The 11029-nt window shown below is 45.8% G+C and overlaps 1 protein-coding gene across 1 annotated transcript; it reads left to right on the forward strand.

Moving 5' to 3' along the window:
- The first annotated feature begins 9362 nt into the window (after positions 1-9362).
- LOC123409706 (transcription factor bHLH87-like) lies at positions 9363-10727 on the forward strand. Its single transcript, XM_045102568.1, has one exon. It carries the CDS (start codon positions 9542-9544, stop codon positions 10496-10498), a length of 957 nt encoding a protein of 318 aa, XP_044958503.1. The 5' UTR covers positions 9363-9541; the 3' UTR covers positions 10499-10727.
- The last annotated feature ends 302 nt before the right edge of the window (positions 10728-11029 follow it).

The raw sequence follows: 11029 nt of genomic DNA on the forward strand, positions 1-11029 counted from the left end.
CATTAAGACACGGTAGTGGTCAAGAGGTACACGAAGATGCGGATAGCGGCCGCGCTGTCGCAGTCGTAGGACTACCCGACAGTGTGTTGCGAGTTGGTTAAGCTCCTGCATCACACGTACACGGACTCCTCACGGCCGCACAGGACCTCGCGGCTGCCGACGTGTTCATCACATTCCGTCGCCCACCCGAGTAAGCCCTCCTCCCACGCCGCGCCACCTGATGTGCACAGACTCATCCCCGTGCCCTCGCCCCGTGGATCCGTGTTGTAGGGGTTCGACCTGAGCGGCTGGTGGCTTGGATCTGGCGGGCGCGGGCGGTGGGGTAGCAAGTTGTTGGCGGGACAGGAGATGGTGGTGGAAGGTATTATGTCTGAGGATGGAGGTAGGAGCGGCGGCAAAGAGACGTCACGACGAGATGGGAGAGAGATAGAGAGAGTGAGAGAGAGGCGGTGCGAGGAATAGGGTCAAGCGAGAAGACTGTGCCGTGGGCTTCTAGGGTTTGGGTTGGCTTCCTAAGAGATGAGTGAGATACGGTGGATCTGGCTAGTGTGGACGGCTCACATTGGCTACAGTCGGGTGATCCATGAGAAAAGTTCTTTTTGGTTGGGAACATCTTTAGTTTAAAATACTAGTTTCTAAATGGTAGAAATAAGGTGATTCTGTAAATGAGCTATCTAAAATATTGTGCAAAAGTGCATCACTAAAATTTTACTCAAGTTAGACCGCATTTTATGGATGATCACGGAGTTGTATGCATTTTCGAATTTTCTAGCTAAAGCCAAACGATCAATTTTATGGCCACATTCATGGCATAGTTTTCTCAAATGATCTAACATTGTGCACAAGGGTGCATCTGGAATTACAAACAATGTTGCCTAATGAGTTTTCATTTTCTTTGCACGAAAAATTCATTTTCCACTTTCCGAGTGCTCAGAATGAGATTTTGTGTGAAGGACCTAACATATATTTGTTGCAAAACTGAACCAAATCAATTTTCTAAAATACTAGGTCAAATTTTATGTCCAATTTACCAAATGGTTGGGTTTCAAAAGTTTGATCCACCTCTTGTGAAAAAGACAAATTTCCACCGACTTAGGAGGAAGCGGGTCAAATTTGAACTGCAACTGCCTTATAGTTTGCTCTTTATTTTCTCCAAAAACCATTTTTAGGTACACAAGTATTTATTTCATCATAAAAACAGCAAAAGTTTCACAAGATTCCACCCCTAGATAAGAACGGTCATACCGGCAAACTTGACTGCATTTTGAAACTAACATAACAAATTAAAAAAATTGAGAAATTTCTATTTGTGTCATTATATGTGACCTAGTATCGAGGAAAAATAACAATATTGTACTACATCAAATGTTTTTAAAAAGTGTCCTTAGAAATGAGCTATCATGTATGAAGATCCATGGCTTTCAACCCAAATGACCAGTGTTGTGGCAATATTCATGGCATAGTTTGTTCAAATGGTGTAATATTGTGAACAAGGGTGCATCTTGGAATGTGAAACAATGTTTCCTAAGGAAGTTTACATTTTCTTTGGATGGAAATTTCATTTTCTATTTTTAGAGTGCCCAAAATGAGTTTTTTGTGAAGGACCTACCATATATTTGTTACAAAATTTAACCAAATAAATTTCTAAAATATTAGGACATATTTAATGTACAATTGACCAAATGGTTGGGTGTCAAAATCTTTGATCCACCTCTCCTGAAAAAGATAAATATATATCGATTCAGTAGGAAGAGGGTCAAATTTGAACTGAAGTTGCCTTGTAGTTTGCTCTTTATTTTCTCCAGAAATCATTTTTAGGTAAAGTATCTATTTAATAATAGATACATTGTGTGGTGGAGAGATGTCGAGGTTTTAACGGTGACCGACGGCCCCAACTCTAGAGCGTGTAAACTAGCATGACAACCGCGTGATCACCTCGTGACCGTGGCGTTGCCACGCATTCTGGGCGGCCTGGGCCTGTCAGGTGGGTTTGTCACTCCCCCGGTAGTTGATAGGAAAAAGAATACAACAGAAGAATCCCACAAGAAGACTGAGATAATCTCACATGAATTAGCAACAAAGTATTTGATTGGCGATGGGAAAATGCATATGGCCAATGGTCCTGAGTTTTGGCTGAGGATGATCATCCACTAAGGAGACTGTCGTGCAAATTTACAGCTCAAATGGAGGATCCTAGGTGGCACTTGGTTTACCAAATACCACACTTGACAGAAATATGGATGTTGAAGATGGGCTCAAATGATTTAATGGATTGAGCTGAAATTTGGCGGAGCATGATCATTTGGGCATAGGAAAGAACTATAAGAATTAGATACCATTTCGACATGTCAAAGTGATGCTTTCTTCACAATGCTCTTCTCTAGACAGAAACTTGGGAATATTATTGAGAGAAATTTACTAAATGAAATGAGCTCAAATTTGGTGGAGGGAAGTTATATAGGTAGAAACATGCCCTGTTAAATTTTCAAAAATATTTAAGCAATATAAAATATAGTTTCTTCACAAACTAAAAATATGACGAGAATAAAAGATTGTATGATGATCTCACATGGATTGCTGGCTAAAGCTCAAATTTTGTGTAGAGTGATTATTTGAGCATATGAAAGATTTAGAAAAATCTGAGATCATTTCGACAATCCTATGTAGTACTTCCTTCACAAAGCTTCTCTGTGGGTACAAATTTGGAATTTGTTGAGGAATATTTACTAGGCAAATGGAGCTGAATATTGGCATATGGTAATTATTTGAGTAGGGAAGAGTGCCCAAAAACTTTTAGGGCAATAGGAGGGGGTCTTGATACCACTTGCTTTGCAATGTGCTAATCTGGTCAGAAAATAGAAACTGAAGCTCGTCTCACCTAGATTATTAGACTGATCTATAATTTTGGGGAGGAGGATAATTTGGGCATATGAAAGCACTGTGAAAGTTTCATACCATTTCGATACATAAAAGTGGTACTTCCTTCACAATGCTCTACACAGAACAAAAAACTGGGAAAATATTGAGGGAAATTGGCTAAATTAAATGGGCTAAAATTTGATGGACAGAGGTTTTATAAGCATGTTCATGTCCTCGAAATTGTTCAGAAATTATAAAGCAATATAAAATATAGTTGCTTCATAAACTAAAAATATTACGAGAAACAAAGATTGGACGGTGAGCTCACAAGCATATTTAGATGGGGCTCAAATTTTATGGAGAGTTATGATTTTGACATATAGAATATGTGGAAAAAATTCAACTCATTAGGATATTCCTAGCTAGTACTTCCTTCACAAAGCTTGTAGCTAAACAGAAACTTTGGAAATTTGCTAAGGAAGATTTACTAGGAAAATGGAGCAAAATTTTGTCATGAGGCAATGATCTGGATAGGAAAGAGTGCCCAAATTTTTTGAGGTCAATCAAGAAAATACAAATAGCACATCCTTCACAAAGTGTTGTTCTGAATAGAATAGGAAAATGAATAATCATGAGTTATTTTTTAACTAGGCAAGGAAGGTTTTTGACATATGTGAGGAAGATATGATCCAAAAAAGTTATGAGAATTTTTTGAGAATTTTTCGAATGACAGCAATGCAGGAGGCTTCACAGCCTAGGAATAATTTGACATGTGGACATGACACATAGGGAAAGCTGATGAAGTGGCGCCTAGTCATAGCAATGCACCACAATCTACAAGTCTATGACAAACTATATTGGTTGTGATCAGCTAGAAATAAGGCAGCACACCAGTGTTACCTGCTTTACAACCATTTCGTGTAAGGAAATTATGACCTTTCTGACCAAAGTGGTTGTTATATGGTTTGGGGCTTGGAGCACTCCGAACAGCTTATGACCAATTGGTCTCCAATGGTCGTAGATGTACGACCATTTCTTCGGGGGTCAATGAAACAAGGTCACAAGTTAACATCTTTCTTCTAGTGTTGGTCCGTCTCGTCCCCGAGGTTGGCGGTCAGGTTTGTCATTATTATAGAGCAAATTCTCATTTTGACTCATCCTCAAACGATGGGAGCAAACAATGTCGTGGGTAGGAAATGGTATTTTCCATCAGGTTTAGCTCAAGGCCGTGTTTGGCTGTGAGGACCTCTACCCACCTGTCGTTGAACGCGTTTTGATCAGCCTTAAGATTTTCACGCCTTTTTTTCATACTACGGGCGGAACTAATGAGGCATCGTCGAAAGGTTTCCAGATCAAGGAAGTCCTCGAGGACGTAAACTCATAGGGTCCAAGCTTTACATCTTTTTCTGATTCTAACATGTAGTTGCCATCGTTGGGATCGTCGCTGTCCTTCATACCTGTGATGCCATCGAGTGGAGGAGATACGGTGTTGCCGCCATTATCTTCATCCTTGGTGTCGTCTCGAGTGGCTTTGTTGCTGGAGGTGACGTTTTTGGTCTTATTGTTGGGAGTGCCCTTATCGGCGTTGTTGTTGTTGGCGTTCCCCTTGAAGTTTGTTTGTTGTGATTCCCGCTTCGTCAGTTCTTAGAAGGATCCTTTTTCTCGTCCTTGTCTTGTCTTCGGGGGTATCCACCATGTAGACATCATAGATTGAGGTTGCCGATGAGTTTCCGGTCTTTGATGTGGCAATGGGTAGTAGTGCACTATGTGTACTACCAACATCTTCCTCCAAATCAGTCGCCTCCTTGGATGCTTAGTCAAGTGTGTCAGTTAAATCCTCGAATGTAGCCTCTAAGTGGATGGTGGTGGGATGTAAATTTCCCTATCGTTGGCTTTACATCTGATTTGGTCATGGATCGAAGACTAACCATCCAACATCCCAAGACTCTAAACTTGGTCTAGCATCTCGTTCAAGAGTGAGAGGTCTGCCGGGACCATCTCTTGATGGTAGATGGGACTAACCTACAGTATGTTAAACAAAATGCATGACACGACTTTGGAGTGCGGATCAGCCAGCAGAAGAGGCTGATTAGGTGCTCAAGTGATCAGATCCGACCCGAGGTTAATTCTGATGTGAGATCTGATCCAATTTGTGGACCTGAGGTAGGATGCGAGGTGGAGACCATGGTGCCCGCGGGGTTCTCCAACCGATCAGGTGTCCAGCCAGAGAGGGCGAGATCGCCATGGGAATTAGTTCTATTCCAAGCTCCCAAACTTAATGACTTGGTTTGGAGCGAGACTATCGACACGGTCGAGGCGGTTGGCTTGGTCAGCATGAAGTACAATGCTACCGAACGAGAAAAGTTTATCTGGAGACGAGCCATTGATTCTTTTTACCACATAGCAGGACCTGTATGGGACAATAATTCGGTGCTAAAACCGATGGATCTCGTGTTGGTGGTCCCGAGTTGTAGGTCTAGAAACAATGGTCACAGGGAACCAAGGTAGAGGATGTTTACCCAGGTTTAGGCCCTCTCGAAGAGGTAAAACCTACTTACCAACTTTGTGCTTTGATTGTACTGATATGATGGGGTTACAGAGTACAAGATGATCTACGTCGAGATTGTATGAATGTTTTCTAGGCCCTAAGGCTCATCTTGTCCTAAATACTAGAACATTTTGTCTTATATATGCACCAGGGGTATCTAGGTTACATATATGGTCGGTTGACAATGTGTCGGCTATAGAGCAATCCTTGAAGTGCACGCCTATCTTCAGAGATTTCCATCTTGGTTACGTCGGAGTTCACAGCCTCGACAGCCTTCCTTTTAGTGAATGCCGAACTATAAGCCTAACCCATGGACCGCGGGTCATACATGCTATTAGCCCCTAGTCCAGGATACCATCAAACGCCCCTCGGTCATTCCATGCACTGAGTTTCCCCATCATGAACATCTCCACCCGCCGAGCATTAGAAGATGTGCCTAGGCGTCCATTTGGGCCGAAGGCGTCCTGATGGACCAATGATGGGCCGAAACCGGCCAAGGTACGCCCACAAATAGAAAAATATATATATTCTTTTTCTACTTAACTAGCTCAATTTCTATGCAGAAAAGTCCTCGAGCCCGTGTGATTTTCGGAAGAGAACCCTCCACCTACAAAATAATTGTAGGGGAGCTCTTTGGAGCCGCAAAACTTTACCAAAAGACCACTCGCACTTCTAAAATTTTTAGAAGTACCCTTAATTTAATCGGCATTTTTTCATGATGCTAAAAAATCCTCGAAAAATTCCAAATAAATTAATCCAAGTTCTCTAAAATTCATTGGAATTCACTCGGAACTCCCGTGAAATATTTGGGTGCCAGAAAATTACCACATGATTAGGAAAGGTGTTCAGGAGCTGAATAAAGTGCAAGAAAAATGTGAGACGGCTAGGTGACATAAAGCACCATATCTGAGCGAAATACTTCATGTTCATGTTATATATCTCCCCGGGTAAAATTAAATTTTGCGGTGGTCAATCAAATACTTGCAAGGTATTTTTGGATCATGGAAATTTGTGGAGGTGGCCCAGATTCTTGCAAATTGTTCGCGGATCCTCAAAATTTATGCCAATGCCCCAAATACCCACAAGGTACTCACAGATCCTCGGAATTTACGGAGGAGCGTCAAATTACCGCAAGGTATTCTCGGTTCCTCAAAATTGCGCTGGTGCCCCGGCTTCTCGCAAGGTGTTCTCGGCTCCTACAAATTACAGAGGTTTCCCAAATTTCCACAAGGTATTCTCGGATCCTCTAAATTTGGGGAGGTGCCGCAAATTCCCGAAATGTGTTCTTGGAACCTCAAAATTTTCGGAGGTGCCCCAAATTCTCGCAAGTTATTCTCGGACCCTCAAAAATTCATGGAGGTGCCCTAGGTTTCTGCAAGGTATTCTTGGGTCCTCAAAAATTGCGGTGGTGCCCCAAAATGCCCACAATGTATTCTCGAAGCAAGTCATGGCTCTAGGAAAAACATGGAAGGACCCGAATTCCCGTTGGATATTCCTAGAGATTCAAACTGGATTCGCAAGGACCATAAGAACATAGCCAGGAATGTGGAAATGGACGCGTCCGACATCGTCGCCATCGTAAATCGAGAGGCCGAAGCCGCGAAGACTTGCTTCTGTGACTGCCACTGTGGTCGTGGCCAACACGGGCTTCATCGCTGCCACTTTGGCCGCACATGTCCATCATGCCGCAGGCGCACGGCTTCCACCGACACAACCCGCAAACCTCTTGTTTGTCCAACTCTACTAGATTTGGTTCATCGGAGGTGAGCATGGTCACGTCTGCCACGCCAGCGCCCATGGGCATCGATCTCAACGCGATGCCTGTGGGTGGTGGATCGTCCTCCGGGGCTGCATGTAAATGGCCTCGCGAGCTCTCAGCCGACGCCATAGGGAACACCCCCAACCTGTTCAATAGAATGTCGGCTGCGAAAGACGAGTCCAACCACGTGTTCATTGAGAGCCTCATCTACGAAGGTGCTGGCGGTGGCATCCCCTTCGGTCCCAACGAGACGCAAAACCAAGATGGTCGCACCCCCTTCATGGACGGGCACGATGGTATGGGGTACTTGTTTGGTGAAGACATGGTCGTCCCCATGATGGAGGACCAACTTGGCTTGGGCATCTCTTTCTTGCTAGATCATGAGCTTTCAGAAGACTATGGCCTAGACAAAGAGGATGATGAAGTGGACATCAATGGATAGCCATTGTTCCATGAGCTCCCTGCTAGCCAATGTAAAGAAGAAGCGGAAAAGAAAGCGGACCAAAGCATACACACAAAATGAGGACAAACTCCTTTGTGAATGTTGGAGAGACATTGGCCAAGATCCCAAGATAGGCTCCGAGCAAAAGGCATCGGCATTTTAGCAAAGAGTGCAACAAGTTTTGTTCCACCCTTGAGAGCATCGAGGCTCGTCCTGTGAGTGGCATCGGCATGACAGACATGGTATAGCTGACATGGTTGCTTATTTGATTGTCCCGTAGCTTGCTCATCCATAAATGTTGCTTGTCCATTTGTCCATTTGTAGGTCTTCCAAGCCTTGGAAGCATTCAAGATTTATTATGAGGGCAAGTCTTTCAACCTCACTCATTGTTGGATGGTTATCAAAGGCAAAAAGAAGTTCAAAGCGAAATACGCCGCCATCAACGTGGGGGAGGGACGCATCCGTTGAAGAGCATGGTGAGGGGGAGTGGCCGCGGACGCGGGGGAAGACCAACTCTAAAAAAGAGGACAAGCGTGAGGCGGCGTCCCTTGCCTTGCCAGCTACTTTGCAAGGCATGATCACCAACAAGGATTCAAGAGAGGAGAAGCGCCGGTAAGACAAGGAGGAGCAAATTAAGGCCTTCATGTACATACAAAATAAGAACCTCGTGTTGGAGGCGGAGAAGCAAGCAAAGATACTAGAGATCGAGCCCATTAAAGCAACCACCAGAGCAAGAGAATTCCATCTCTCTTCCATGACGAAGAGAGTCAAGATAATGAAGTGGACTTAGCATGGTCTCACCAAGAAAGCGTTCTTGGTTTGAGAAGATGCAAGCCGACATGTTCAACGTCGATGATGAGTTATCGATGTCGTGGTGTGCGGGCATGACCACGAACGAGATGACGTGGTGAAACTACGGCCTCATTTTGTGTGTTGGCATGTGTGATGACTGTTGCCAAGTGCGCCCAGCGTAGAAACTGTGTATTTTTTATAAGTTGGCAGATGTATGCCGTCCGCTGGCATATCGCCGGCTTGAACCCTTGACGCTGCATGGCCGCTGACATGATCTGTAGCCACATGCCTTTTTTATCTTAAAAAATATTGTGCGCAGACGAAAAATAGGTAGCTTCACTGAATGCACGACCGATCCATTTACAACAGAGGATGAACATGATGATTCAAACGAATAAAAGACGAACAAAAATTACCTTCGTTTGGGTGTGGTGGTTGGAATTGCTCTTAGATGTGAGGGGATACAAGGGAAAGAGAAGGAGGCCGTCTAGGGATGTGTGAAAGCCTGCGGGTGTTCACGAGGGGTGGCACGGCTCTACATCACTCTTGCATATGCATGCGTTCTACTGCTCCTCTTTCTTCCTCCTCCTGCTATCTATCTATAGCTACCTCATCATCATTATTCTAGTGTTCTCATCGATCACCATTGCCAGATTTAGTAACCCTTGTATATCCATCATGAGGTTGACCCCACCTCCCTAGTTACTCCTACAAGTTACTCCTTCACATAGTACCATGATTCCATCAGCCATAAATTCTTCTCCCCTTCCTTCGGACAAGCCGTACAGGGCACAGTCATCATCTTTTTTTTTACCTCGGCAGCGAGCTGCTTAGCTCATACCACCATCATCTTCTTCTACCAGCCTCTAGCTACATTTAATCGGTCGAGGTAGGCTAGGCTAGCCTTCTCCTCCATTCTCCTATAAAGCCGTCCCTTATGTGACCACTCATGAGCTCTCTCCTCTCTCTCTCTCTCTCTCTCTCGCTCTCGCTCTCTCATGTAGGTAGCTCATAGGGACACACTTTGCAGATTGGAGGCCCGAGGGAAGAGCTCGGCTCAGCTCAGCTCGTCTCATCGTCGATCTCCGTCTAGCTACCTCTACTTACTCCATCTAGCTCGATTGCTTCTTGGTTGCTGGGCATGGACAATATGACCCACAACTCGAGCAGCAGCAGCTCCTGGGACTTGGACATGAGCCTCGGCAGCCACCACCACCCTCTCCTCTTCGACCACCCCACCCCAACTCCGCCGGCGCCACCGCCACCGCCACCGCCATTATCCTTCCACCTCCACCATCCTCCTCCACCCCCGCATCAACACCCTCACCACCACCAGCAGCACCTAGCCATAGATCCCTCTCCTTCCTCCTCCCTATTCCCTCCTCCACCTCACCACCACCACCACCATCTCCACCACCTCGACTTGGCCGTCGACCCCCACCGACATCAGCATGACTACCAACGTGACCAGCACCCGGAAGAGATGCAGCAGCGGCCGCCGCCCGCGATGGAAGACAGTTCACACCAGCTTCATCACCAGGACGCGGTTGACGAGGCGGAGGAGGAGCTGGGTGCGATGAAGGAAATGATGTACCGGATCGCCGCCATGCAGCCGGTGGACATCGACCCGGCCACCATCAAAAAGCCGCGCCGCCGCAACGTCCGCATCAGCGAGGACCCGCAGAGCGTCGCTGCCCGTCACCGCCGCGAGCGGATCAGCGAGCGCATCCGCATCCTCCAGCGCCTTGTGCCTGGTGGCACCAAGATGGACACGGCATCGATGCTCGACGAGGCCATCAGATATATCAAGTTCCTCAAGCGCCAGGTCCAAGACCTCCAGCACCAGCCTGCGCCGCATCAACAGCAGCACTATCCCGGTGGAGGCGGCAGCGGCGGCGCTGGTCCGAGCAGTACCGCCGCTGTGGCCGGGCGGCCGGCTTTCTTGCCGCTGGGCGCCGGATCCCTGATCGACTGGGCAGGGCTGACGAGGCAGGTGGATGTCCACGGGCCAACGTCCTCGTCCTCCTCCTCGTCGATGGGCGGCGCGCTAGGTTTCGGATTCAGCACGGGCGGTCAAAGCAGCCACGGAATGCATTGAGAATCTAAAGAAGAACGAGCGAGCTGTCCCCATATAGGGGATGGATGGATTAACTAGGGATGGATGCATCGATAAGATGACTAGAGCGAGGTAATTTTGATTTAATTTCTTCCTAACGTTTCTTCGTCTTCTTCTTCTTCTTCTTCTTCTTGCGAATTTGTGTACTGGATGTTTCCTATGATGAAATTAAGTACAATTTATCAATAAGATTAGCTAGGGCTTGCTCTAATTAGCTAGTTTGCCATGTGATCGATCTACCATTCTATCTTCATGGTTAATTTTGTACCGCTTCAACGTATCTCATTTGCCAAGAATTTCTTGCTGGGAGCGTACAGAATTTGGTTTTGTTTTGCTTTGAAACTCAGACTGCTACACATACACAGTACTAGTTCTGTGCATGTATTTTAAAATAAAAATTTCTGCATGATGCTCCGTAGCTTGGTGGAAGCAAAGCTTGCATGTTGACCACTACTCCAGTAGCTAGGCACTGGTTCATGAGAGAGAGAGAGGGGGGAGAGAGATGCTACTACA

This window comes from Hordeum vulgare, chromosome 7H (genome assembly GCF_904849725.1).
Source record: "Hordeum vulgare subsp. vulgare chromosome 7H, MorexV3_pseudomolecules_assembly, whole genome shotgun sequence".
NCBI lineage: Eukaryota > Viridiplantae > Streptophyta > Magnoliopsida > Poales > Poaceae > Hordeum > Hordeum vulgare.

What these genes read in the sequence shown, in the direction of transcription:
- LOC123409706 (XM_045102568.1), top strand. Translation starts at nt 9,542, where the DNA reads ATGGACAATATGACCCACAACTCGAGCAGCAGCAGCTCCTGGGACTTG.